The 25,973-nt window shown below is 42.1% G+C and overlaps 8 protein-coding genes across 14 annotated transcripts; 3 read left to right on the forward strand and 5 right to left on the reverse strand.

Moving 5' to 3' along the window:
- Nucleotides 1-270: 270 nt before the first annotated feature.
- On the forward strand, nt 271-8,537 carry LOC119120278 (gastrula zinc finger protein XlCGF17.1-like). Of its 2 annotated transcripts, none has more exons than XM_037247045.1 (2): nt 271-378; nt 7,098-8,537. In XM_037247045.1, exon 2 carries the CDS (start codon nt 7,100-7,102, stop codon nt 8,126-8,128), a length of 1,029 nt encoding a protein of 342 aa, XP_037102940.1. In that variant the 5' UTR covers nt 271-378; nt 7,098-7,099; the 3' UTR covers nt 8,129-8,537. The 2 variants fall into 2 exon arrangements, with proteins under 2 accessions (XP_037102940.1, XP_037102939.1); XM_037247044.1 differs by lacking the exon at nt 271-378 and adding an exon at nt 6,185-6,640.
- On the reverse strand, nt 769-5,970 carry LOC119120260 (gastrula zinc finger protein XlCGF8.2DB-like). 3 transcript variants are annotated; one of them, XM_037247010.1, is made up of 4 exons: nt 5,891-5,904; nt 5,387-5,487; nt 4,951-5,076; nt 3,540-4,862 (listed from the first exon to the last, which is right to left on the reverse strand). In XM_037247010.1, the coding sequence occupies exon 4, from the start codon at nt 4,828-4,830 to the stop codon at nt 3,709-3,711; it is 1,122 nt and encodes a 373-aa protein (XP_037102905.1). In that variant the 5' UTR covers nt 4,831-4,862; nt 4,951-5,076; nt 5,387-5,487; nt 5,891-5,904; the 3' UTR covers nt 3,540-3,708. The 3 variants fall into 3 exon arrangements, with proteins under 3 accessions (XP_037102903.1, XP_037102905.1, XP_037102904.1); XM_037247009.1 differs by lacking the exon at nt 5,387-5,487 and having other exon boundaries at nt 5,891-5,970; XM_037247008.1 differs by lacking the exons at nt 3,540-4,862; nt 4,951-5,076; nt 5,387-5,487; nt 5,891-5,904 and adding exons at nt 769-2,256; nt 2,518-3,002.
- Nucleotides 8,538-8,640: 103 nt separating the features above from the next.
- Nucleotides 8,641-11,199, forward strand: LOC119120266 (gastrula zinc finger protein XlCGF57.1-like). Its single transcript, XM_037247019.1, has 2 exons — nt 8,641-9,029; nt 9,660-11,199. Exons 1-2 carry the CDS (start codon nt 8,909-8,911, stop codon nt 10,814-10,816), a joined length of 1,278 nt encoding a protein of 425 aa, XP_037102914.1. The 5' UTR covers nt 8,641-8,908; the 3' UTR covers nt 10,817-11,199.
- A 1,790-nt stretch (nt 11,200-12,989) lies between these two features.
- LOC119120252 (gastrula zinc finger protein XlCGF57.1-like) lies at nt 12,990-15,490 on the reverse strand. The gene is made up of 2 exons (XM_037246996.1): nt 14,965-15,490; nt 12,990-14,672 (listed from the first exon to the last, which is right to left on the reverse strand). Exons 1-2 carry the CDS (start codon nt 15,092-15,094, stop codon nt 13,102-13,104), a joined length of 1,701 nt encoding a protein of 566 aa, XP_037102891.1. The 5' UTR covers nt 15,095-15,490; the 3' UTR covers nt 12,990-13,101.
- A 491-nt stretch (nt 15,491-15,981) lies between these two features.
- Nucleotides 15,982-17,609, forward strand: LOC119120263 (oocyte zinc finger protein XlCOF6.1-like). Its single transcript, XM_037247013.1, has 2 exons — nt 15,982-16,137; nt 16,280-17,609. The coding sequence occupies exons 1-2, from the start codon at nt 16,014-16,016 to the stop codon at nt 17,461-17,463; spliced, it is 1,308 nt and encodes a 435-aa protein (XP_037102908.1). The 5' UTR covers nt 15,982-16,013; the 3' UTR covers nt 17,464-17,609.
- Nucleotides 17,610-17,984: 375 nt separating this feature from the next.
- Nucleotides 17,985-20,148, reverse strand: LOC119120270 (oocyte zinc finger protein XlCOF6.1-like). 3 transcript variants are annotated; one of them, XM_037247028.1, is made up of 3 exons: nt 19,651-20,146; nt 19,061-19,411; nt 17,985-18,239 (listed from the first exon to the last, which is right to left on the reverse strand). In XM_037247028.1, exons 1-3 carry the CDS (start codon nt 19,847-19,849, stop codon nt 18,136-18,138), a joined length of 654 nt encoding a protein of 217 aa, XP_037102923.1. In that variant the 5' UTR covers nt 19,850-20,146; the 3' UTR covers nt 17,985-18,135. The 3 variants fall into 3 exon arrangements, with proteins under 3 accessions (XP_037102923.1, XP_037102924.1, XP_037102922.1); XM_037247029.1 differs by having other exon boundaries at nt 17,985-18,243; nt 19,651-20,143; XM_037247027.1 differs by lacking the exon at nt 17,985-18,239 and having other exon boundaries at nt 18,280-19,411; nt 19,651-20,148.
- A 206-nt stretch (nt 20,149-20,354) lies between these two features.
- On the reverse strand, nt 20,355-22,592 carry LOC119120280 (zinc finger protein OZF-like). The gene is made up of 2 exons (XM_037247048.1): nt 22,103-22,592; nt 20,355-21,480 (listed from the first exon to the last, which is right to left on the reverse strand). Exons 1-2 carry the CDS (start codon nt 22,293-22,295, stop codon nt 20,690-20,692), a joined length of 984 nt encoding a protein of 327 aa, XP_037102943.1. The 5' UTR covers nt 22,296-22,592; the 3' UTR covers nt 20,355-20,689.
- Nucleotides 22,593-23,013: 421 nt separating this feature from the next.
- Nucleotides 23,014-25,489, reverse strand: LOC119120250 (gastrula zinc finger protein XlCGF57.1-like). 2 transcript variants are annotated; one of them, XM_037246991.1, is made up of 2 exons: nt 25,074-25,489; nt 23,014-24,940 (listed from the first exon to the last, which is right to left on the reverse strand). In XM_037246991.1, exons 1-2 carry the CDS (start codon nt 25,195-25,197, stop codon nt 23,238-23,240), a joined length of 1,827 nt encoding a protein of 608 aa, XP_037102886.1. In that variant the 5' UTR covers nt 25,198-25,489; the 3' UTR covers nt 23,014-23,237. The 2 variants fall into 2 exon arrangements, with proteins under 2 accessions (XP_037102886.1, XP_037102885.1); XM_037246990.1 differs by having other exon boundaries at nt 25,049-25,489.
- Between the last annotated feature and the right edge of the window lie 484 nt (nt 25,490-25,973).

Below are 25,973 nucleotides of genomic sequence, written 5' to 3' on the forward strand. Positions count from 1 at the left end.
ACCTGCTTTATTGAATTGATCGATTAAACGAATTTGTATTTACTCTTCTTACCCTAGTAGAAACAATTTGGCTTGACATTTAGTTAATCGTGATAACCAGTTTTGAAATAGTCATAAATGAATGTAGACTCCATTCCATCCTACTTGATCAAGCTGCGCGCGCATCATTGAAGCAAAAACGACGGCCGAGACACGTGTGGCTGGGAAGATTTTTTTATTATTATTATTGTGACGTGGTCGTAGTTTTTGAATCGTTTCAAAGTAGGGTTCCATTTTCTTCTCAATTCCAAGAGGAAATAGTCCATTTCAAAAAACCGGAGGCGCATGTTAAACAGACTGCATCGAGGACAACCGGTTGGCGGTGCTCCTTCCTATTTGGTAAGTTATCGTGGACATTTGCTTTAACTAAATTCTGTCTTGGAATGTTGAGAAAGTGATCAAAATTTGTGAACAAATGGCAAGGTGATTGCTACTAATGCTAACTAGTATCTGATCGTTTCAGTGAATTTCTAAAGAACGTCCTCATGGCATAAAGCTGCTGCAGTACCACAATGATTCCCACTATAGGAATAGTTTTGACCTGGTTGACTACAAACATGGTGCCTTGGACTTGATTTTTCATCTCATCAGACCATAGAATTCATCTCTTGGTGGACTACCATGTCACTGCAGTTGTAGATGATGCAGGACTGTGGCTTTCAAAACAACAGATTTTTTTTTCTGTGCCTTTCACCGGACAGTAAAAACACAGAAAGACACTGAACGCTATCACTTTAAATGCGTTGTACTTTATTCAGGATCTCAAATACACTTTTCTGTCTTAACCACTAATAGTCAGTTTCCTCCTGTATTTCTTTAAAACTTCACTGGTGACATTTGTGCCCCTTACCAGGCAATATTTTATTATCACACACACTGCAACCGAATGTGTCCCCTTGATTTTGAGTTCTTGTGGATAATGTCCATTGTCAGTGAATCTTTTTTAGCAAAATGATCAGGCACGTGGTTTGTCTCCAGTGTGGGTTCTTGTGTGTCTTCTTAAGTTTCCCTTATCAGAAAATCTCTTGCCGCAAACTGAGCAGTCAAAAGGTTTATCTCCAGTGTGAGTTCTCATGTGTCTTCTCAAATGGCCCTTATGAGTGAATCGTTTACCACAAACCGAGCACACAATAGGCTTCTCTCCGGTGTGAGCTCTTGTGTGTAAAACTAAATTTCCCCTTTCAGAGAATCTTTTGCCGCAAACTGAGCAGTCAAAAGGTTTTTCGCCAGTGTGTGTTCTCGTGTGTAACAGCAGATTCCCCTTTTCAGAGAACCGTTTTCCACAAAGAGAGCAGTCAAAGGGCTTTTCTCCACTGTGGGTTCTTGTGTGTTTTCTTAAATCCCTCCCAAGATAGAATCTTTTACCACAATCTGAGCAGGCAAAAGGCTTTTCTCCACTGTGTGTTCTTTTGTGTAACTTTAAATAGCCCTTCTGAGTGAATCTTTTCTTGCATACTGGACATTCAAAAGGTTTCTCCCCAGTGTGTGTTGTTGTGTGGTTGATGAGACTTTTCTTTACAAAATACCTTTTACCACAAATTGTGCATTCAAAAGGTTTCTCTCCAGTGTGTGTTCTTGTGTGTGTTTTCAAATGCCTCTTTTCAGTGAACCTTTTACCACAAACTGAGCAGGAAAAAGGTTTCTCTCCGGTATGTGTTCTTGTGTGCGTTGTCATAGATTGTCTACGAGAGAAGCTTTTACCACAAACCGAGCAAACAAAAGGTTTCTCTCCAGTATGAACTCGTGTGTGTGTTGTCAAATTTTGTCTACGAGAGAATCTTTTACCGCAAACCGTGCAGACAAAAGGTTTCTCTCCGGTGTGACTCATCATGTGACTCTTTAGAACTGACTTGAAAACAAACGTTTTGTCACATTGGGAGCATTTCCAGTGTTTCTCCTTAGTGTGACAGGTCCCTTCACCTTTTGCGTGTTCATCATCGTCATCAGTATCAGAAGAGTGCAATGTTATGTCGTCACAATCTGATAGTGGTGGCAAAAGGTTGTCTGCTTGCAATCTTCTGCAGTGATCTCCGTCACCTTCAGCTGTCATGTGGTTAATTGAGCTGTTGCTTGCACCGCTGTTTTCCTCATGTTGACCTTTGTCTTCGTCATCATTCCTCACGGAAGGAACAGAGGTCAATGGCAACTGGCCAATATCCGCCTCCTGCGCTTCTTCTTTAATACGGGGGTGCTTCGACTCTTCCTCTTGAACGTCATCTGTACGGCATAAGACAAACACACATTGTCCGGTGTCAGTTTTAACAAGTCTTAACACACTGCTCTTGAACACACCAACACGCGCCTCGCCGTTCAGAGGCTGCGGCATTCATGTGTGGAGTTGGCATGTTCTAAAATAGCCTTTTTAAAAACACAACATATGAGTATAACAACGCCTCACATTTAAACACAACACCGTGAAAAAGTAACGAGAATATTTTTAAATGCAACGCAATTAACGAATGTAAAAATGGACCGAACCTGTTGTGTGTAACACATTCTGAGGCCTTTTGAAATCAGCGTCCAGTTGACGTTCACGTTGTCGCTCATTGTCTTCTGTGACAGCAAATTCCTTCTCGCACGCTTCTTCTTTCACACGTCGTGTGCACATTTTCACGCGATAATCACAATCCTTTCCACTCAGTCTAGCGCTCTGCTTCGCGAGTTGCTAAGAAACGTGGCTCTTTGTTAGCGGCTAGCGAGCTAAAGCAAGCTAGCTACGCCAAGCGAAGCACGATTGAGAAACTTCAACGTGCACCGAGACGAGTTTACCCGGACACTAAGCTTTGCATAATAGCCTTTTATTCCATGAAAGAAGTGACGTGCGGTATCGATTCTTCAGTGGGTCAGGATCTAGCCCAGAAATAAATGTTTAGAGAGGCGAGTTTGGTTCTTCTTCTTTCCTATTTCCGGCAATGTCATCGCGACAGGGCGTATGACGGCGCTCCTCAGATTTTATATTGAAACTACAATTTCGAAAGGCTTCCGGGTACGGAGGGGGCTCGGTGACGACCAAAACGGAAGTTGCTGTCTGGATTCCACATCAACGACTCACGCGTCGACTTAATCAAGCATCTTCATTTTATTAAATTATTTATTATAGTTGAATTAAAATCTGCTTTGACATGAACAAATTATGACTGGATTTAAATAGATCAAAAACTCCCTGGAAGGTTTTCGAGCCAGAAAAATGTCAGCTAATTCCACTTCCTAAGAGTCCTAACGATTGGGAGAATGTCATATGGAATGTCAAACCTTTCTACTGCAGCTGTTGCATATTATGTTTGGAAGACAGACAAGAAAATTCCAACAGAAATGTAGTTCATATGAAAGTTAATATTTAAACAACGCAATCATTTCTGGTCGTGTCTTTGAACACAAAAATTCAATCAGCATCGATTACTACAAGACACCAGGATGACTTTCATAACTGAATCAAATTAAAACGTCAGCGTACATTTTCTTGAGTTAATGTTATTGAATAATAATTTCCGAGTCAGCGCTGATGTGAAGCATCTTACACATTTAATTCCAAATGATGATGTAGGATTCATAATTCCACCAAAAAAGCAATGACAATTTATCTTCAAAGAATTTAGGCCTCTATGATAGATATTGAACACTATCAACTTGTTTTCACATTTACCACAATGAGTCAATTATTATTGCATTTCATTGATTACTTTTCTTTCCACCAACACACCTATGTTTTTTCACCTGATCCTTACGGGAAAATCGTTTCTCACACGTGTCGCAACTGTACGGCTTTTCACCAGTGTGTGTTCTTGTGTGTATTGTCAAAGTGCATCTTTGGGAGAAACTTTTACTGCAAAACGTGCACGAGTACAGTTTCTCCCCTGTGTGTGTTCTCATGTGTTTAACTAATCCTGAACGATCACTGAAACTTACGGCGCAGACAGAGCAGACAAAAGGTTTCTCACCAGTGTGTATTCTTGTGTGTGTCATCAACTGTCCCTTTATGGAGAATTTCTTACCGCAAAATGTGCACTCATAAGGTTTCTCTCCAGTATGTATTGTCATGTGATTAGTTAAACTAATCTTTTGAGTTAATCTAAGACCACACACCGAGCAGGAAAAGGGTCTCTCCCCAGTGTGTGTTCTGGTGTGTGCTACTAAATGTCCCTTGATAGAGAATCGTTTACCACATACTGAGCAAGGATAGGGCTTCTCTCCGGTGTGTGTTCTTGTGTGTGTTCTTAAATGTCCCTTTAGAGAGAATGTCTGACCACAAACCAAGCAGACAAAAGGTTTCTCTCCAGTGTGTGTTCTTGTATGGATTTTTAAATGGCCTTTTACAGAGAATCTTTTACCACAAGTTGAGCACGCAAAAGGCTTCTCGCCAGTGTGTATTCTCATGTGATTAGTCAAATTAACTTTTTGACTCAATACAAGACCACAGACTGTGCAAGGAAAAGGTTTCTCCCCGGTGTGTGTTCTTGTGTGTGCTCGTAAATGTCCCTTCTGCGTGAATCGTTTACCACAAATTGTGCAGGGAAAAGGTTTCTCCCCAGTGTGTGTTCTCATGTGTATTTTCAAGCCCCACTTTGAACTCGATGCTTTTCCACACTGCGAGCATTTCCAGTATGTGTCCGTGTCAACTGGAGAGTCTTCGTTGTCTGTGTCAGGCGAGTCTGATAGTGGAGGTAAGAGCCCATCTATTTGTGATCCTACATGGTGATCTCCATTACTTTCTTCTTGGTCATCTTCAACCTTCACAATGACACTAGTCAATGGAAACTCTGTTCCATTAGTCTCCTGCTCTTCCGCTTTCATCTGCTGCTCAGGACAAACATGTCCACCGATGTCTGCAGAACACAAGAAGACAAATACACCTGGTTTGAGTTTCATTTTGTGATTTTGATCAATAACTGGGATGAAGCCGTGACCGCTTACCTTGCTCGTCATCATCTTCTCTCTTTATAATGACACCAGGAAATGGAAACTGGGTGATATCATTCTCCAGCTCTTCCTCTTTCACATAGGACTGTTGTGACTCCTGCTGCTTGGAATCAAGATTGTCTGCACGACACAAGAAAAGAAGGGTTACAGATGCGCTCTTAGTACTTTAGCTAAAAAGCAGTAGGGAAATGGATTGGAGCCATCAGTGGTGAGATGAATGTTAGCTATTTATACCCCCCACGTGTTTGAGAGGTGCATGTTGAATTTTAAAGTGCTGTCGTGGATACAAATGGGTGTAAACGTAGTGTCAAAGACAGGCGTATAGACACCAAAACAACGACAGTACTAAAAAACGCAGTACCATTTTATAATAACGATTCCATTCAGGGGGGAAAATTACAATGTATCAAGTATTAGGAAATGAACAAACCTGCTTCGTCATCGTGAAGCTTCGTGACAACCGTTACAAGTCGCTGTCGATCGCTCTCCTCTTTTGTTCCAAAACGTTCCTCCACGTAATATTCTTGCGCACTTTTTGCACACATTTTCACACGATATTTACAACACTTTACGATTGCGACCTCTGCTCAGTTGCATGTGTATAACAAAGGTGTCACCTTGTTAGCGGCTGGAAAGCTAAACTAAGCTAGGTCAAGTAGCTTCGATGTTCACAGAGACGACTTTATTTGGATTTAACGACTCACGTTTTACTCCAGTACAAGCAGTGATCGGATGTACTCATAGCATCATTAATATTTCACTTTTAATTCGGGGTGAAACAGAAAATGAATTGCGTTTGGTAACACAAATCGTAGGCGGAAGTGAAGCGACAACAGAAACCGCTGTACGGCATCGCCACTAGGACATATATGACAGTGTCGCTTTTTTGTTGTTGTTTGCAATACACTCGCTGGCGAACGATTAGTGGCCTTACAAAACATTGTAGAACCTCCGTCCGAAGTCATCTTCTGTCTGTTGTCCAAATGAATTTCAACCACGAAAGGTACTTTTTGTTTGTTGTATGGAAGACTTCAACAGTGATTGCCATCTACTCATTAGGTGTCACGTTATGTGATTTTATGTTGTTTTTCAAGAAAATAGCAAGCAACTCATCCCTACCACCAGCTAACTGCCAGAGCTCTTGGCTTCTTTGGGTATGGCCTTTCGTAAAACGACCCATGGCGTCGAAAGGTTTCAGCGCAAGTCGGTCGACCTTCTGCGCATGCGCGCCTCAGATCGCGTCGCCAGTCTCGTCATCACGTGATTAGCAAACAAAGCAAGTCTCGCAAGCTTTGTCTTGCAACCTACGGAATAAATGTTCGAAAATTTGTGCTGAATACACAGAAGCCTTCATACGGCACATTCGCCATAAGAATAGTATATCGTTCATTGAAACATCATTCGGATAAACTCGCTTTCGTGGACGCTTCTCAGGCTTTCGTAGCTTAGCCTAGCTATGCTTAGTTTAGCTCGTTAGCAGCTAACGAAAAGACGTGCTTGTTTTCAGCACATCGCTAAGCCGAAATCAAGTGTGATTCCAAAGTTTTGTGCTTATCCGCCGAAAATGTGTGCGAAAAGCATGAAATCAGAAGAATATGCCGAACGACTTTGTTGTTGAACACAAGAGGACCCCAACCGACATCAACGCCCGGACGCAGTTATCAAAGAGCCCCGAATCGAAAAGGTTTTTCACTCGTTTCTCTCACTTGCTTCGGACATTGTACGATTTTAGCCACCGTTGCCATTTTTGTTCATCGACGCCACGCAATACCTGTTTAACTGAGTTGGGAAAAAATACAATAAACTGGCCCACATTAAAATGACTCAAAAAAGAGAGAAGAGGGCTTCAAGGTGGATACAAAAGCCCAGCAGAGAGTCCAGACGGGTAACCGAGTCCTCATCTGTGAAGCGCAACGACTGGGCATTGTGCAACTTCACCCTTTACTTTTAATCTAACATTGTTAACGTCAAAATGTAGCTTGATGTCTCTTGCTTTTCTTTGGCCTGCGGTTCAATGAAGAATGGATCTATCATTTGGCACCCTGCAAAATTATGATTTATGTTATAGCATTTAATTACAATGTGAGACTTGAATTAGCAAAACATTACCAAACCAATTGTGTTTGTCTTCTTTCCTGCAGACATGAGTCAAAAATATCTTCATCCTGAGCAGCAGGAGCTGAAGGCCTGCATCATCAACACTGAGCAGCAGGATGGAATCAACAAGATTTCAATGACTGTCGATCAGAGTGACGATAAAGAAGAAAAAGATCATGGAGACCGCTGTGGAGGATCACAAGCAGACAACCTCTTGGCTCCATTATCAGATAATGATAATGTAACATTACACTCTTCTGACACTGATGATGAAAATAATGATGATGAACACAAAGGTGGTATGACACATACCACTAAAAAGCATGTGAAATGTTCTCAGTGTGACAAAACGTTTTTCAACACGTCATCATTGAAAAGACATACAAGGATGCACACTGGAGAGAAACCTTTCACCTGCTCAGTATGTGGCAAAACATTCTCGATAAAGGGACATTTAGTCACCCATACAAGAACACACACTGGGGAGAAACCTTTTGTGTGCTCATTATGTGGTCTTGGATTTGCTCAAAAGGTTACTTTAAGTAATCACATGAGAACACACACTGGAGAAAAACCCTTTGCCTGTTCAATATGTGGCCAAAGGTTCTCTGGAAAGAGACATTTAATAGCACACACAAGACGACACACTGGCGAGAAACCCTTTGTCTGCTCGGTTTGCGGTAAAGCATTCTCTGTAAGTGGACATTTGAAAACTCACACAAGAACACACACTGGGGAAAAACCTTATGCCTGTGAAGTATGTGGACTTAGATTCACTCAGAAGATTAGTTTAACAAATCACAAAAGAACACACACTGGCGAAAAACCTTTTCCCTGTTCATATTGCGTCAAAAGCTTCTCAACAAAGGGACATTTAACAACACATGAAAGAACACATACCGGAGCGAGACCTTTTGCCTGCTTACTTTGTGGCAAAGGATTCTCTACAAGTGGACATCTCAGAATTCATACCAGAACACACACTGGAGAGAAACCTTTTGACTGCTCAGTTTGTGCCTTAAGTTTCCGTGATCATTCAGGCTTGGCTAAACACATGAGATCACATGCTGACTAAAAAGCATTTTCACGCTTAGTTTGTGATGAAAGATTCCCCTAAACACCAGATTTACACAGTTAAAGGACCAGGGAGTTGTAGTATGTGTTGTAAAATATTTAATGACAAGTTATCAATTTAAGAGATAGAATTGTGTTTTAACTCGGTCCAAATTCTGGAATGTATAACTGTGTCTTTTTTTTTAAGCTGGGGTAAACTGATATTTTTGGTATTATTGTTTACCTTTTGTTTCTGCTTGCAAGGAAGGTAAGCAGTTGTATTTTTATTTAAACAATACATAAGTTAAATTGGATTATTTTCCCAGGAAGAATTTTTTTGTTTGTTGTTTTGGTGTTGGTTCACCCCAGAGTCCTTTTGCTAAGTTATTGCTTGATGGTAAAACTTACTTTAAATAAATATGTTTGAGTACACAAGTGTGTCTGTGGCTGCTTGGGATGGTATTGAGGGAGTTGTGGGCACAGCCTTGATATAGTTTTCTGAAAGCCCCACAGTCACAAAGCTGGTTTGTCCGTGTTGGCTTGCCGTACTACGTAGTATCCAGCGCTACTTAAGGTTAGCGTAGCCGTAGCCAAAACAGACGCGCTTCACCGATTAAGCCTTCTCGAATTAGTCCCGTGCGTACTAATGCCTTGCCATATTACGAATTTGTTGTCGTAAACTATCATTCATGACATCTTCGTGCCAGGCCAAATGCGTGTCGGAGCACGTCGAAACTGTCTTGGCTTAGCTTGCTAGCTTTAAAACAAAGCCAGAGATCGGCGTTGGGAGAGTTGCGCGACAATGTGTGCAAAACGTTTGAAAAAGGATTTTGTGGATGAACTTCGTCAAACTAAAGAGAAGAAGGGGCGACAACGACTGGACGCTGGTTGCAAGCAGCCTCGCGTTGCGTTGCACAGAGCAGGTTTGTACATGTCCCACTACTTGTTTTGTCACTGCTTTCTTTGATTCCTTTGTTGCAACCGTTTGTCATTGAGACTCTGGCACTTTCAAGTCTAATGTGTTAATAATATAGACTCAAATAAATTGCATCACAAGACAAGACCACATTGAGAGGATTTGCGACAATTTTCGATTTCAATTTGCCACTCGAGTCCAGTCAAGGACCATGTTTAGTGTGTTTGCGCCATCTACTGGTGTAAACGCCATACAGCGGCCAAGCGGTTACTTAGCTGTCCAAGCCGCCTTGCTTTTCTTTCCCAGGTCGCACCTTTTCGTCACTCTATCAGTTCTAGACTTAGACTCAACTTTATTTATCCCTTGAGGTTACCCCTGAAGGTATCTTGTGCAAAAGTAGTACAAAAGAGAATATAGCGCATGAGTAATAACCAAAGTGTGGAGTAATAAATAAAGCACTGAGTCATAAATAAATTGTTGAGTCATGAAAATGGCTGTGTTCAAATAAAGCAAATAACTAATAAACATCGTCAAAAAGAAATAATCTACAATCATCGACGTCAAGGTCACAATACGAAACTTGGCAAAGAAAAGACTGACTTTACTAAGCGTGTGTGTTTCTTTTTGTGTCATGCAGACATCAATGAGAAACGTCTTCATCCTGAGCAGCAGGAGCCAGCGACCTTCCACACTGAAGAGCGTGAGGAACCAGAAATCCACCACATTAAAGATGAAGAGCAGGAGGCAGATATCAACAAGTTTCCATTGAGTCTTGTCATTGTGAAGTGTGAAGATGATGAAGAGCAAGGTCAGAAGTCACAGCCCCATCCCAGGAAAGGTAAAGAGAAGAGAGGGGCGGAGCATTCAAGCTGCAGCTCAAGTCAATATGTGACAACAGAAGGGGATGGAGACGGCCGTGGAAAATCACAAGCAGGCAGCCCCTTAGCTCCACTGTCAGATAGTGACGGCATTACCACGCACTCTACTGACACTGACGATGATGAACACTCCAAATCTGACAAGACGTCTCACAAGAAACGCTGGAAATGTTCACAGTGTGGGAAAGCCTTTGATGCCAAGTATAATTTGAAAGTACACATGCGAACACACACTGGTGAAAAGCCGTTTGCCTGCTCAATATGCGGTAAAAGCTTCTCTGTAAAGGGATATTTAAGAACACACACAAGAACACACACTGGAGAGAAACCCTATGCCTGCTCAGCTTGTGGGAAAAGTTTCCCCAGACTGGGACAGTTGAAAACACACACAAGAACACACACTGGGGAGAAACCTTTTGCCTGCTCAGTTTGTGGTAAAAGCTTCTATATAAAGGGAAGTTTAATAAGGCACACAAGAATACACACAGGTGAGAAACCATTTGCTTGCTCAGTTTGTGGCAAAAGATTCTTACTGAAGACACATTTAAGAACACACATAAGAACGCACACTGAGGAGAAACCGTTTGTTTGTTCAGTTTGTGGTAAAAGGTTCTCCAGGAATGGAAATTTAAGAACTCACACAAGAACACACACTGGGGAAAAAGCCTTTGTCTGTTCAATATGTGGTAAAAGATTTGCTGAGAAGGGATGTTTGACAAGACACACGAGAACACACACTGGAGAAAAACCTTTTCCTTGCTCAATTTGTGGTAAAAGATTCTCTGTCAAGGGACGTTTAATTCGGCATACAAGAACACACACTGGAGACAAACCTTTTTCATGCTTCATTTGTGGTAAAAGGTTCATTCAGAAGGTACAATTGGGAATACATATAAGAACACACACAGGGGGGTAATTGCTTCTCGGTTCATCCTCACATTACAGAATAAAAGGAGATCGAAAGCAATGTTAAAGGAGAAAAAGAGTTGCCATGGAAGAGTGAAGATGGTGGGGATATACATACTGACATGAACAAGAAACAGGATGTTCTCCATTGGAGAAGACGTGAAATACTCCACATGTATGATAAAAGATTTGCTCCAAAGAAATTATCTTCTTGTTTATTCTTTGTATTTTTATTGGATTTTTTATTTTAACCTATAATGCCTGTAGAATGTTAAGTATGCCTTTTTTGAATGCACTTCATTCTTGATCTTAACGATTTAACTGCAATGCACGTGTGTGTGTATGATATGTAAAGCTTCAGATAATTAGTAAAAACAAGATTCTTTGTGATAAGTCAAAGTCTGCTTTATTGTCAACCTCTTCACATGCCAAGACACACAAAGAAATCGAAATGACGTTTCCACTATCCCACGGTGACAAGACGTAGTACACGACATACATACAAGCAAACAACACAAAATAAAAACAAGAAGGCACAAACAATGAATAATAAGAGTGATGAATAAATAATAAATAACACAATAAATAAATAAGAGGAGCAAAACGCAATAAGATGTGTTTGTGTGTTCACTTGTATACAAGAAGTGTGTTTATGTACAAGTTCTCGCCTGAGGGGGGCAGTAATGCAATAGAATGTAATGACATTGAACCGGAAGTTGAAGCGTGCGAAAAAAGAACAACAACGGCAAAGCGTTCGTTGTCCATTTAGTGATGTGCATTCCGGTTCTTTTAAGTGAACTGAATCTTTAGAATCAGTTCGCTCAATAGATTCGTTCAAAAGAATCGTTCCCCGAATCGTTCGCTACACTTTCTTATTTATTTATTCTTTTTTTTTTTTTTTTACCTCGTACCACACGAGGTAAAAAAAAAATTGTTTTGTTGTAGTGTCCATAAGGTGTACCTAATAACAGGCCACTTCATTAGGGAAAAATCATGGTCAAAGCTTAACTGAAAGTGAAAAGTGCCACACCCGCCCTCACCCCCACCTCCTGATTGGCTGCGTGATCTGTGACGTCACTTGGACACTCCATTAGGTACACCGCCATTTTCAAGTGTACCAAATAACAGGCCACTTTATTAGGGAAATATGGTCAAAGGTCACAGGTGTCAAGCTCTAGTCCTCGGGGCCGCGTTCCAACATGTTTTCCAAGTGACCCTCGTTAAGCGCACCTGCGTGAAAAGTTTTAGCTCCTTTCACGTTCCGCAGGAGCTAAAACTTTTCACGCAGGTGCACTTAACGAGGGAATCACAAGGACACTCCATTAGGTACACCGCCATTTTCAAGTGTACCTAATAACAGGCCACTTTATTAGGGAAATATCATGGTCAAAGGTCACAGGTGTCAAGCTCTAGTCCTCGGGGCCGCGTTCCAACATGTTTTCCAAGTGACCCTCGTTAAGCGCACCTGCGTGAAAGGTTTTAGCTTCTTTCACGTTCCGCAGGAGCTAAAACTTTTCACGCAGGTGCACTTAACGAGGGAATCACACGGACACTCCATTAGGTACACCGCCATTTTCAAGTGTACCTAATAACAGGCCACTTTATTAGGGAAATATCATGGACAAAGGTCACAGGTGTCAAGCTCTAGTCCTCGGGGCCGCGTTCCAACATGTTTTCCAAGTGACCCTCGTTAAGCGCACCTGCGTGAAAAGTTTTAGCTTCTTTCACGTTCCGCAGGAGCTAAAACTTTTCACGCAGGTGCACTTAACGAGGGAATCACACGGACACTCCATTAGGTACACCGCCATTTTCAAGTGTACCTAATAACAGGCCACTTTATTAGGGAAATATCATGGGCAAAGCTTAAGTGAAAGTGAAAAGTGCCACACCCGCCCTCACCCCCACTTTCTGATTGGCTGCTTGATCTGTGACGTCACTTGGACACTCCATTAGGTACACCGCCATTTTCAGGTGTACCTAATAACAGGCCACTTCATTAGGGAAAAGTCATGGCCAAAGCTTAAGTGAAAGTGAAAAGTGCCACACCCGCCCTCACCCCCACTTTCTGATTGGCTGCTTGATCTGTGACGTCACTTGGACACTCCATTAGGTACACCGCCATTTTCAGGTGTACCTAATAACAGGCCACTTCATTAGGGAAAAATCATGGGCAAAGCTTCAAGTGAAAGTGAAAAGGCTTTTATTTTGCATCAGGATCACATCAGAACAAAATCACTGTTAACACGTTTCCATTTCACTCCACTGTATTGAGTCTATTTCAAGCTTCCATGATCATCAGCTGCTCTTCGTACCACCACACCGGTGTTTCTTAACCTGATTCTTCCAAGAAAATCTTTTACTACAAACTAAACAGGCAAATGGTTTCTCTCCTGTGTGTATTCTCATGTGTTTGCTTAGGTATCCTTTCTGAGAAAATGTTTGATCACAGCCTGGACAGGCAAAAGGTTTGTCTCCAGTGTGTGTTCTTGCATGGACTTTCAAGTTTCCCTTCTGAATGAATCTTTGACCACAAACTGAACAGGCAAAAGGTTTCTCCCCGGTGTGGGTTCTTGTGTGTGCTTTCAAATTTCCCTGCGTAGAGAATCCTTTACCACAAACCGTGCACAGAAAAGGTTTCTCTCCAGTGTGCGTTCTCATGTGTGTTGCTAAATTTCTCTTTGCAAAAAATCTTTTACCACAAATTGAACATGCATAAGGTTTCTCCCTAGTATGTTTTCTTGTGTGTGTTAACAATGCTATCTTAAAAGTGAATGTTTTACCACACACTAAGCAGGCAAAGGGTTTCTCACCTGTGTGTGTTCTTCTGTGTGCTATCAAAGATAACCTAAAAGTGAAATTTTTACCACAAACTAAGCAAACAAAAGGTTTCTCCCCAGTGTGTGTTCTTGTGTGTGCTTTTAAATAACCCCGTGTAGAGAATCCTTTCCCACAAACTGAGCAAGGAAAAGGCTTATCGCCACTATGTGTTCTTGTGTGTCTTCTCAGTTGTTCCTTATTGGCAAATCTTTTATCGCAAATTGAGCAAACAAAAGGTTTCTCCCCAGTGTGTATTCTTGTGTGGCTTTTTAAGTTTCCCTTCTGTGAGAATGTTTTACCACAAACTGAGCAGATAAAAGCTTTTTCCCCAGTATGTATTCTTGCATGTGTTTCCAAATGTGACTGGGCTGGGAATTTCTTACCACACACCATGCATTCAAATGCTTTCTCCCCAGTGTGTATTATTTTGTGTTTTCCCAACGTTTCTCGGGCAGCAAATTTCTTACCACAAACAGAGCAGGCAAAAGGTTTTTCACCTGTGTGTATTCTGGTGTGCCGTTGTAGGTTGCCTTTTTTTGAGAATTTTTGACCACACACTAAGCAGGCAAAAGGTTTCTCCCCAGTGTGTGTTCTCGTGTGTGCTTCCAAATGTGCCTGCGCAGGGAATCTTTTGCCACAATCTGAGCAATCAAAAGTTTTTTCCCCAGTGTGCATTCTGAAATGTACTTTCAGACCCCACTTTGAACCAAATGTATTCCCACATTGAGAACATTTCCAGCATTTCTTGTTGGGTTTTTTGCTGCCTTGTTTGTGGCACGTCCGACCACGTTTGGAGTGTTCATTGTTGGAGGCAGCAGGGTGTGATGTTATGTCATCACAAAGTGATTGTGGAGCAGCTTGGTTGTCTCCTTCACCCTCTTCCTCATCACCTTCAATCTTCACAATGACACAAGGGAATGGCAAATTGGTGCTATGGACCTCCTCGTCTTCCTCTTCAGGTTCTGGTCCTTCTTCCTTCTCATCTTTCTCTTTAGCGTGAGGGGAATCCGGATCCTGTTGCTTAGAATGAAGACGTTTTTTACTGACGTCTGCAGGGCACAAACAGACAAACACACATGGTTTGATCAACTCAAATATGATGTTGTGACTGTGATGTTGCATGATATCATTTTTGATAAGTATATATTTAAGGTTATTGGGCAAATCAGATAAGCGGGAAGAAAAAAAAGTGAAGATGATTTTGATCAGACGTATTGGACTGTTCAGAAAGTGTTGTGCACATTCAAAATGAGCTGGGAGAAAAGCATTGTATGCACAGCATGAAGGTAAAGATTGAATTATTTAAGAGTAAAAAGTAAAAGAGTAAAAAAGTGAACGAACCTGCTCTGTGTAACACAACTCGAAGCTGCTTGTACACAACAACGCCCAGGAGTTGTTGGCGTTGTCGCTCGTCCTCCTCTTTTGTTCCAGAAAGTTTTTCCACGTATTCTGACGACTGACTCGCACACATTTCCCAACGAATACCGCAACACAAGACACACTTGATCGATGTCTTACTTAATTTGCCGTCTTTTTGTTAGCAGCTAGCAAGTCAAAGTAAGCTAAGCTAAGCTAAAAACACTTGAAAGGTTTCAACGCGCAGCAGACGGATCTATCCGGAAAGTTTGAGTCAATCACAATGGTCAATTTACTTGACTAAAACTCTCTGTGTCGAGGTTTATGAGCATGTGGAAAGAAAAAATGCTCTTTGTTCGAAGTTCGCAGCCATCCAGCTCCACAAAACTAAGCTAAATGAGCATAAACACGTTTGTCCTGACACCAAGATTTCTTTGAAAGACGTCTTAGTCCGGAAAGTGGTCTCAATCAAGCCCGTGTCGTGGTTTCAATGCGAGTGGGAAGAATAATTTTGTAAGCCCAACAAGAACGACACGGCACGAAATGTACGGCAACTCGCTTGGACAAACAACGTGTCACAACTATAGACTTTATTTAAGAGTGGTCTCTCTCATGGAACTGCTTTTAAACAACTAGCCCGAACCCTAATGGCTTATTTTAATGACCCAAATGAGTTTTTATTTTATTTTATCTACTGCCAAACATTTAGGTCCACCCCACTCACGTCTCGAAATGCGCTCTGCAGCCGCTGGCCAGGATGACTGCACGGATGAATGCTTCCCCAATTAATAATAAACAGACTCAAGCCACGTGACCCCGTCACAACACGTCATCATATTGTGGGGCTTCAACGTCACGTCTCAAGACTTCGTTTGCGGATAAACTCGTCTCGGTGCACTTTGAGGCTTCCGCAGCTATCTTAGCTTAGCCTAGCTTAGCTTCCTAGCTGTGAACAAAGCGACGCGTTGTTAGCCACGCAACGCCAAAAGCTGAGATCACGTTTAAGTGAAACGGGTTGTGATTATAGCGTGAAAATGTCTACGAAAAACGTAAAAGAAGAGTACGAAGAGGAACTCTGTGAAACAAAAGTCACGAACGAGAGACGTCAACGACTGGACGCCGTTTTCCAAAAGCCCCAGCTTGTATTACATAGAACAGGTTTGTTTTTGCCTTCTTACTCTTAAAATTATAGCAACTTGTTTAGTATCTTCCTTTATTTGCACGAATAACTGTATTTACACTCAATATGACCAAGTTTGCTCTTCCGTGCTATTTGTGTTTGTTTTCTTGTCTCTGGCAGATGCTATTGAAAGTCTTCATCCTGAGGTGAAGAGCCACCACGTCAAAGAAGAAGAGGAGCCCGAGAATCTGTGTATTAAAGAGGAGGAGGAGGAGGAGGAGGAAGGGGTTGAAGACAGGTTGCCTTTGTCTTGTGTCATTGTGAAGATCGAAGGCGATGAAGAAGAGGATGATGGAGACCCTTGTGGAGGATTACAGGCACGCAGACACTTAGCTCCACTATCAGACAGCAGTGACACAACTTCAGACACTTCTGATGATCGTGACGATGATAATGAAAAACACTCTAAAAGTGATGTGACGTGCTACACTGACAACAAACGCTTGAAGTGTCCTCAATGTGACAAACCCTTTGGTACCAAGTATGCTTTGAAAGTTCACATGAGAACACACACTGGAGAGAAACCCTTTTCTTGCTCATTTTGTGGCAAAACGTTCTCTTATAAAGCAAAGCTATCAACACACACCAAAACGCACACTGGGGAGAAGCCATTTGCCTGCTCAGTTTGTGGTAAAAGATTTAGTCAGAAAGGATACTTGCAAACACACACAAAAACACACACCGGAGAGAAACCTTTTGCTTGCTCAGTTTGCGGTCTTACGCTAACTCAAAAGTCTAATTTAATAATTCACATGAGAACACACACAGGGGAGAGACCTTTTGCATGTTCACTTTGTGGTAAAAGCTTCTCAATCAAGAAAAGTTTGATAAGTCACACACGAACACACACAGGGGATAAGCCTTTCGCCTGCTCAGTCTGTGGAAATAAATTCTCTACAAAGGGGCATTTAAGAAGACACACAAGAACACACACTGGTGAGAAACCTTTTTCGTGCTTAGTGTGTGGTCTTAAAGTAACACAAAAGAATAATTTAATCAAACACATGAGGACCCACACTGGGGAGAAACCTTTTCCTTGCTCAGTGTGTGGTAAAACCTTTGCTCAGAAGGCACAACTGAGCACACATACAAGGACACACACCGGGGAGAAACCCTTTCCCTGCTCTGTTTGCGCCTACAGTTTCAGTGAACGTTCAAAACTGGTTCGACACATGAGAACACACACTGGGGAGAAAGTGTATCGTTGCAGTGTGTGCGGTAAGAAATTCTCGCATAAGTATCAGCTTGACAAACACGGCTGTTTTGGTCAACCGCTAATAGCACTCAATATCATTCAACAGTGAAGAATGATTAGCATTAGCAGAATCTTATATACCTTATTTCGACCTATTTACAGTGACTACTTTTGCTTTAATGACTCATTTGTTTTGCTGCCATGCTGTGTTACACATAATAAAAGAGATTGTAAAGAAAAGCTTTTCCAATGTTTCATTACAGTTGTATCTGCGTTCATTTAAGCATGTCATTCCCAGTGTATGTAAAAAATGATTCCTAACGAGGTGAGTTTTTGTGGCACGTCTTGCGGCCAATGAGCAAAGTTCGTGCAGGTCATGCTGTGACGACAGTTGATCTGGCTTGAGATGGTTTCAATTAAAAAATAATCTCTCATGTCTTGTCTTCATCGGCCTGCTGAAAAGTGTGATCAATTGATATCCTTACCGAAAATGTTTATGAATGCCAGTGTTAAACTGTAAAATGCGACGAACTATTATTCCAAAATATTTAAAGAAGTTTTCTGCTCCAAAAAGACTCGATTCAGATGTATGTACATCTCCAAATTTGAATAGAGCCTCTAAAATGCTAATCCTGTCTGACTTGTTTGGAGGGGAAAAAAAAAAAACCAAGCAAGGGAAAGAGATGAGGCAAACCTGGTACTTGTACTTCAACTTGAGTCTGGTTGAGAGCGAAGTTGACGTTGTCGCTCGTTCTCCTCTTGAGTGCCTTTTCGTACTCTGCTATCCCTCTTTCAAATGTTTCTTCATCCCTGCTGCGTTCCAATTTCCTTCACTTTTAAGTGTAGGCTTTGACGCTACATCTTGGCTGAGCCCAGTTGAACTCTCTGGCTAAACACAACAACAGCCCGCAAAAAAATAAAAATAAACAGTTGAAGATTTTTTATTTTGGATTGCATACACATTTAAAGCTTACAAGACAAAGGTTAAAGGTTCTTCACAATGTATTCAAAGCATCAGCATTCTTCTCAGCAGGAAACTTGTATTTGTTAAGATGGCAGAATCTTTGGTCACACATTGCAACTGAATGGTTTCTCATCAGAGTGTATTTCTATGTGTTTGCTGAAAGGACCCCTTTGAGAAAATTGTTTACCACAGATTGAGCAGGAGAAGCGTTTCTCCCCGGTATGTGTTCTCATGTGTTTAACCAGTCCCGATCGATCGCTAAAATTTAAATTGCAGATGGCACATGTGAAGGGTTTCTCTCCAGTGTGTGTTCTGGTGTGTGTTGTTAAATGCCCCCTAATAGAGAATCTTTTACCACATAGTGAGCAGGCGAAAGGTTTCTCTCCCGTGTGTCTTCTCATGTGTTTACTCAAATTGGAGCGATCACTGAAACGTAAGTTGCAGACTGAACATGCAAAAGGTTTCTCCCCAGTGTGTATCCTTGTGTGTTTAACCATCGCTGAACAATCGATGAAAGTTTTGTTGCAGGCGGAGCAAGAATGAGGCTTGTCTCCCGTGTGTATTCTGGTGTGTGTCGTTAAGTGTGCCTTCTGAGAGAATCGTTTGCCACAAACCGAGCACATGAATGGTTTGTCTCCAGAGTGAATCATCATGTGCCTTCTCAAAGTATACTTGGTACCAAAGGTTTTGTCACATTGAGAACATGGCCAGTGTGTGTTGCCAGTGTGGCAAGTCATATTACCTTTCGAGTCATCCGATTGAGGAGAGTGCGTTTGTGCTGGTGGAGCCATGCGGCTGACTGATCCACAGTGGTCCGCATCACTTTCTGTCTTCACATGCCGACTTGCGCTGCTGCTTGGAGGCTCCGCCCCACTCTGACTTTTGTCTTCGTCATATTCACACTTCACAATGACACGGGAAGATGGCAATTCCAGCAATTGATGGGGCTCTCTCTCCTCATCCGCTTTAATGAGGAAGGGATCAGCCTCCTCCTCTTCCCCTTGATACTGGTGAGGCTCTGGCTCTGGCTCCTGCTGCTCCACCTTGGGGTTCCGCTCCTGCTCCTCGAGAGGTAGACTTTCTTCACTGACATCTGCCGCCGGGCAGAAACAACAAATGCTGTGTGTTGAAGTCAAACAAAGCTTTCCTGGAAATTTACATATTCACCTATTGGTGTCCCCCCTCTATTGCACCCAATTATTTTCATAGTAGTTGTGTCAATGATGGAGAGCGGCCACTCCACATCAAGTGCACTTAAACAAAGACTACACAACCTTGTTCGAATGGGACCAAGGTAAACCACAGGTAAAAAAACAAACAAGTTGAACACACCTGCTTTGTGTGTGTGTGGTTCATCTTGAGGCCTGGAAACAGCGTCTAGCAACTGACGTTGTCTCTCGTTCTCCTCTTTGGCCCGACAAAGTTCCTCCTCGTATTCTGCAATCGTTCTTGCAAGAACTCCGAAGATTTCTTCGACGGCCGCACTCAGTCGTGCATTCAACATCGCTCTCAACATTTCCACTTTACACATTTTCACTCGACACTCTCAACACTTTTCACTCGTACGCGAACTCTGTTGAGCGATGTGTTGCTTTGCTTGCAGCTAGCGAGCTAAGCTAAGCTACGTGATTTGCAGCCTAGAAATGCAACCAGAAGAAATAAATCAGATACGCGGAGCTAATTGAGAACGTTTTACTCTACTAAAGTAACGTTCTGTGTCCATGCATCAGTGCATTCAGTCCCAATTAAACATGGAAGATTATTTGTGAAGCGCGTTTGGTAACACAAGCTATTCCCGGAAGTGCCTTGGCAACACTATTTCTACGGCATCTCCACCCGGACAAATTACGTGCCACAGTTACGAACGCGCGAATCAATAGAACACATTTCCGCAATATTAGATGTAGATTGGCTAACAATTTGAGCCTCGATGTTTTAGAGCATGTGTCTTGTACCACAAATGGTATAGCAACTAGCAACATAGACACGCAATTAAAAAAGGGCACTTATTCCAATAGAAAGGAATGAAACTGCCATGAATTTGTTTCACCATTTTTATTGTGTGTTTTAATAAACAAAAACACCAGTGTGCTGTATAAAGCATACTTTAAGCTGATACTGAGACATCAGCATCATTTTCAAAACATTATGGACACAAACTTCACTGTGGTTTAAAGTCATTTGACAACAGCACACAATGATGAGCATTTGCGGCACAACTAAGACAGTATATTTATATGTAAACAGCCTCTACTGGTTGAGCTTTTATCATAGGCTTGGTAAACTAATAAAAAGTGTGATCATGTACCCTGTTTATTTGGTTGACCTGATATGTGTCAAAGATCTTTCTCAGTGCAGCTTTGAGAGCAAACTAAGCCGATGGTTTCTTCCCTGTGGGTGTTCTCATGTGTTGTCCCAAATTTGAATGAACATTGAAAGTTGGGTTGTACACCGAACAGGCAAAATGTTTGGCCCCAGCAGCGTGTGTTTTCTTGTGCTGAATCAATGCAGAACGATCACCAAATCGTTTGCTGCACAGTGAGCAGGAAAACGGTTTCTCACCAGTGTGCGTTCTTGTGTGCGTTATCAAGTTGGCCTTCTGAGAGAATCTTTTCCCGCAAATTGAGCACATGAATGGCTTTTCTCCTGTGTGAACCATCATGTGTCTTCTCAGATTCCTCCTGTCGCCAAGAGTTCTCCCACATTGAGAGCATTTCCAGTGTTCTTTGCCAGCAGTGTGACTTTTGATGTGCCTTGTCAAAGTATACTTGGTACCAAATGTTTTGTCACAGTGAGAGCACTTGAAGGGTGTGTTGTTCGTATGCCGTGCCATATTGCCGTCAGAGTGTGATGTGTTACTGTCATGATCTGAGAGTGGCGATAGGAGGCTGTCTGCTGTCTGCGATTCTCCTCCGTCATTTGCCACGCGTTGACTTGAGCAACCGCTTGAAGCCTGCAGCCATCTGTTCTTCTCACTTTGATGGTGAAGAAGCTGTGACTGCTGCCCATCGTCCTCACTCTTGAAAGGGACACCAGTCAATGACGACTTGCTAATGTCAGCCTCCTCTTCTTCCTCTTTAATTTGCACGACCTCTGGATCTTGCCAGTCCACCCTGAAGCTCCGCTTGTGCTGTTCGGAGGGAAGGTCTTCCTCACTGACATCTGCTGCAGGAAACAAGAAAACAAGCACATGGTTCAGTCAAGTCAGGCTTTGCTCACTCAAGGTAAGATATGGCAGATGTGGTTTGTGTTCATGCTGATTAAATACAGTTGTATTTCCTGTTTGTCATTTTAATGACTGCATTTCTATTTCCATTTTGTGTATCTTAATTAGAACAACATGCTTTGTAGCATGATTAAATCAAGACATTTGAAGTCTTTGTAATGGCATTCTATATTTTGGTTGGATTGACAAGATTTGCATTTAGCAACGAATCGGAGGACTGAAAAGGATGACATGGTGGATGAATTTGAAATCAAATTTGTAAAACAGTTCCGTCAGGGTCGATTTTAGATGACATGATTGATTATCGGTGCCGGGGCAGATTAGACTGACATAGCAACACCGAGTGGTAAATGGAGCTCAATGTTAGTTGTGAAGCCATCAGATTTGGTTTGCTCTTGGACGTTCACCACCTGTTAGCGATTCTTATATTTGCTCATAGGATCGCCTGAAAGTTCGTTCCGCTGACCTCCTACAGTGCCCGGGGCTCGTGGATTTCATGATAGAAATAATGATAGTGAACATAATTTGTTTCACAAACGAGAGGAAAACTAAACAAACCTGCTCCAAGTGATTCAGCTTGAGGCCTGAAAAGGGCGTCCAGCAGTTGACGTTGTCTCTCGTTCTCCTCTTTGGTCCGACAAAGTTCCTCCTCGTACTCTGCTATCGTTCTTGCAAAAACTCCAAATATTTCGTCGACGGCCGCACTGAGTCGTTGATTTAGCAACGCCTTCAGCATTTCCACTTTACACATTTTCACACACTTTTCGCTCACTTCCGCTTCTCTTTGTTCGCAGCTAGCAAGCTGCACTCAGCTAGGCTAAGATAAGCTAACTGCCTGCAGAAGCTTCCAAGTGCACCGAGACTGCACGAAATGTACCAGCCAGTCAGTCAACCTAACTGCGGTAGTCGCCTTTTCTGTCAGGAGGTCTGGAAGCCCCGTGTCGAAACTTTTACGTGCTTCAAACAATCCAAGAAGTTTATTAGGAAAACGTTAGACGAGACTTGTGTTGTCGTAGTGACGATGACGTCGGTGATGACGCAGACCATCCCTCTGATCTTCAGTGAGATCAAATGTGTGTCAACGTAATCTTTGATGTATTTTTCCAAGCTAAACCAGCAAAAACATCTTTAAAATGACTATTAAAAGAACAGTGGTCTGGTTAAATCGAGTTTTAGATCGCCCTTTTTTCCCCCTTCATAAAGACCAGACAGAAATGTTCTATTTTCTCGGGTCTCAAAAGCTTAACTGGTCGGAGTTTAAACACATTTGTTTTAAATGGAATATTAATAATTAATCTAATTAATCCCTTCTCGTACTCTGCTATCGTCCTTTCAAACGCTCCAAACAGCTGTAAATGTATACGGCAAGTGGCACCACAGGAGGGCGCTCTGGGCACATACTTGTACACTATTTCAAGTATTGTTAAAAATACAGTATAACACTTTGCTGTTGAAATAAAAAGTAAAGATGAAACGATGTTTTTGATTTATTTTAACAATGCAGAAATTTCACAACAGACAGTTTGAATAGTACCGTTTTCAATGCACAAAAAGCGCTGCCAGAAACAATGGTCCAGCCTCAATAGTAAAAGATTCCGACAGAACCGTCAGCACGATTTATTCATCTCTGCTGTCGGATCAACTCTACAAATGACCTCATGTTGTTTCACAGGGGAATTCCAAATTTGCAGCTTTACATCTTGCCAGCGCACTTGTGTGTTTTCAGATTGTCCTTACGAGAGAATTTTCTATCACACACACCGCAACTGAACATTTTCTCACCAGTGTGTGTCGTCATATGTCTGTCTAAATGTGAGCGACAAGTTAATCTCATACCGCACAGTAAGCACGAATACGGCCTGTCATCCGTGTGTGTTCTTTGGTGGCGAACGAACGAGGACTGCACACTAAAACTTTTGTTGCACACCGAACAGGTGAAAGGTTTTTCACCAGCATGTGCTCGAGTGTGTATCATAAAATATTTCTTTCCGGCAAAGCTTTTACCGCACACTGAGCAGGTAAACGGTTTCTCTCCAGTGTGTGTTTTTTGGTGTCGTACAAATGATGAGCGACCACTGAAGCGTTTGTTACAGACTGAACATGAAAAAGGTTTTTCCCCCGTGTGTGTTCTTGCGTGTACCATGAAATAAGTCTTCAAGGCAAACCTTTTACCACAAACCGTGCAGGTAAAAGGCTTGTCCCCAGTGTGCGTTCTCTTGTGTCGGGAAAAGGTGGAAAAAGCACTAAAACGTTTATTACAGACTGGGCAAGAAAACGGTTTCTCACCCGTGTGTATTCTTGTGTGTACGACAAAATGTGCCTTTTCACCAAACCTTTTGCCGCACACCGAGCAGGGAAAAGGTTTCTCACCAGTGTGTGTTCTTTTGTGTCGAACAAATGACGACCGGCCGCTGAAACCTTTGTTGCAGACTGAACAAGAAAATGTTTTTTGTGCCGAGTGGCTTCTTGCGTGTATTGTCAAAATGGACTTGTGAGAGAATTTTTTACCACACACCTTACAAGCAACTGTTTTTCTGCCCCTGTGTTTCCTCAGTGGCGTTTCCGAACGCACGTTTAGACTGGCTATCACACCAGACGCTGAGCAGTGTGGCTTTAAAGTGCTTTGTTCACTGTGGTTTCTGGTGTGTCTGACCAAATTTCCCTTTTGAGAGAATTGTTTACCGCAAAGCGAGCAGACAAAAGGTTTCTCACCAGTGTGTGTTTTTTTGTGTCGGATAAATGATGAACGACTACTAAAACTTTTGTTGCAAGCTGAACAGCAGTATGGTTTCTCACCGGTGTGTGTTCTTGCGTGTGTTGTCAAAACCGACTTACGAGAAAACTCTTTACCACACACCGAGCAGGAAAACGAATTTTCGCCTGTGTGTGTTCTCATGTGCTTTTTCAAATGTGAATTTTGACGGAATCTCATCCCGCAAACTGAGCATTGCTTCTTCAGTGTGGTGGGTCGTGTGTGCGTTCTTGTGTGTCTTATCAAATTTCCTTTTTGAGAGAATTCCTTACCGCAAACTGTGCAAGAAAAGGGTTTCTCTGCTGTGTGTGTTCTCGTGTGCATTTTCAAAGCCGAGTTGTTGCCAAAACTTTTTCCACACTGAGAACATTTCCAGCGTTTGATGTCAGTACGGCAAGTCGTATTGCCTTTAGTTTGCTCGTCGTCATCATCAGTGCCAGGAAATGTCGTGTTGTCACTATCTGCTTGGGATCCTCTGCAGTGGTCTCCATCACCTTCTTCATCCTCATCTTCACTTTTCACAATGACACGGATAAATGGCACAGAGGTGATATCCTCTTCCTCCTCCTCCTCTTTAATATGGGGGGGCTGCGGCACCTGCAGCTCCACGCGGGAGTTGCACTCATGCTGCTCAGGATGAAGATCTATTTTATTGACGTATGCAGGAAACAAGACAAATATACAGTTTGGACAAGTCAAGTGCGTTCCTTCCATCCATGATGTGATGTCTCGCTGTACTTTGAATTACACACATTTGGGTGTAAGAAGTAACCAAACCTTCTCTTTGTAATCCGTCTTGGGGCTTCTGGAAGACGGCGTGCAGTTGTTGACGTTCTTGCTCGTTGTCTTTTTTTCGCCAAAGAGCTTCCTCGAACTCATCTTTTACACCTTTTGCACACATTTTCCAACGACAATCGCAACACTTTCTCTTGCTTTCGAGCGACGTGTTGCTAACGTCAGCCTCTCTTTGTTAGGAGCAAGCAAGCTAAGCTAAATTAGCTCGTGAAGTCTGAAATTACACTAAAGCGAGTCCACGCGACCACAGAGAAAACCATAAACGAAAAACTCGATGACGCAAAAAAATAAAAATAAAGAACGAAATTGCAAGGAAATAAACAATACGGTTTATATAATGATGCTACCTCACTAACTTTGCGTTCCCATTCGTCCTATACGTTGGTTTCTTCTTCTACTTCTTGAGTTGAATGGGTGTTGGCAAACAGTCTTTACGTGTAATAGCGCCACCCACAGGATTGTTGTGTAGCTCAATGGGTAAGCTTCGACTGCAGAGCGCAGTTCGCAGTTGAGTTAATGAATTACGAACAGATTTGCGGTGGCGGCAGTTCGTCAAATTACAAAAATAATACACTTGGTAAAGACGAAATCGATACCCAAAAGCCATCAAATTCATATTTCCGCTAAGCATTTTAATTAGCTGTAGTATCACTTCTGTATTTAACAAAGTTTTCAAATGACTATCTCTAATGTTGACTGACGGTCACCCCCCTTACTCTTAGGATAGCATTAAACCAAAATCGATTTGGATCCATTAATTGAGAAAGATAATTCTCTTGCATTGATTGGGATAAGATACTTTCAATCATTCAATCAGGTATATATATTTTTTAATTTTCTGTCACCTCACTTGGCACCTAAGGCACCTGTATCATCTTTCCC

This window comes from Syngnathus acus, chromosome 3, assembly GCF_901709675.1.
Source record: "Syngnathus acus chromosome 3, fSynAcu1.2, whole genome shotgun sequence".
In the NCBI taxonomy this organism is placed as follows: domain Eukaryota; kingdom Metazoa; phylum Chordata; class Actinopteri; order Syngnathiformes; family Syngnathidae; genus Syngnathus; species Syngnathus acus.

What these genes read in the sequence shown, in the direction of transcription:
- LOC119120260 (XM_037247008.1), bottom strand. Translation starts at nt 2,647, where the DNA reads ATGTGCACACGACGTGTGAAAGAAGAAGCGTGCGAGAAGGAATTTGCT. An exon ending in GAATGTGTTACACACAACAG is followed by an intron (nt 2,257 to 2,517) that starts GTTCGGTCCATT and finishes TATGCCGTACAG; the next exon opens with ATGACGTTCAAGAGGAAGAG.
- LOC119120278 (XM_037247045.1), top strand. Translation starts at nt 7,100, where the DNA reads ATGAGTCAAAAATATCTTCATCCTGAGCAGCAGGAGCTGAAGGCCTGC.
- LOC119120266 (XM_037247019.1), top strand. Translation starts at nt 8,909, where the DNA reads ATGTGTGCAAAACGTTTGAAAAAGGATTTTGTGGATGAACTTCGTCAA. An exon ending in CGTTGCGTTGCACAGAGCAG is followed by an intron (nt 9,030 to 9,659) that starts GTTTGTACATGT and finishes TGTGTCATGCAG; the next exon opens with ACATCAATGAGAAACGTCTT.
- LOC119120252 (XM_037246996.1), bottom strand. Translation starts at nt 15,094, where the DNA reads ATGTGTGCGAGTCAGTCGTCAGAATACGTGGAAAAACTTTCTGGAACA. An exon ending in AGTTGTGTTACACAGAGCAG is followed by an intron (nt 14,673 to 14,964) that starts GTTCGTTCACTT and finishes TGTGCCCTGCAG; the next exon opens with ACGTCAGTAAAAAACGTCTT.
- LOC119120263 (XM_037247013.1), top strand. Translation starts at nt 16,014, where the DNA reads ATGTCTACGAAAAACGTAAAAGAAGAGTACGAAGAGGAACTCTGTGAA. An exon ending in GCTTGTATTACATAGAACAG is followed by an intron (nt 16,138 to 16,279) that starts GTTTGTTTTTGC and finishes TGTCTCTGGCAG; the next exon opens with ATGCTATTGAAAGTCTTCAT.
- LOC119120270 (XM_037247027.1), bottom strand. Translation starts at nt 19,849, where the DNA reads ATGTGTAAAGTGGAAATGTTGAGAGCGATGTTGAATGCACGACTGAGT. An exon ending in ACCACACACACACAAAGCAG is followed by an intron (nt 19,412 to 19,650) that starts GTGTGTTCAACT and finishes GCCCGGCGGCAG; the next exon opens with ATGTCAGTGAAGAAAGTCTA.
- LOC119120280 (XM_037247048.1), bottom strand. Translation starts at nt 22,295, where the DNA reads ATGTGTAAAGTGGAAATGCTGAAGGCGTTGCTAAATCAACGACTCAGT. An exon ending in AGCTGAATCACTTGGAGCAG is followed by an intron (nt 21,481 to 22,102) that starts GTTTGTTTAGTT and finishes TTCCTGCAGCAG; the next exon opens with ATGTCAGTGAGGAAGACCTT.
- LOC119120250 (XM_037246990.1), bottom strand. Translation starts at nt 25,175, where the DNA reads ATGAGTTCGAGGAAGCTCTTTGGCGAAAAAAAGACAACGAGCAAGAAC. An exon ending in GTTACTTCTTACACCCAAAT is followed by an intron (nt 24,941 to 25,048) that starts GTGTGTAATTCA and finishes TCAATAAAATAG; the next exon opens with ATCTTCATCCTGAGCAGCAT.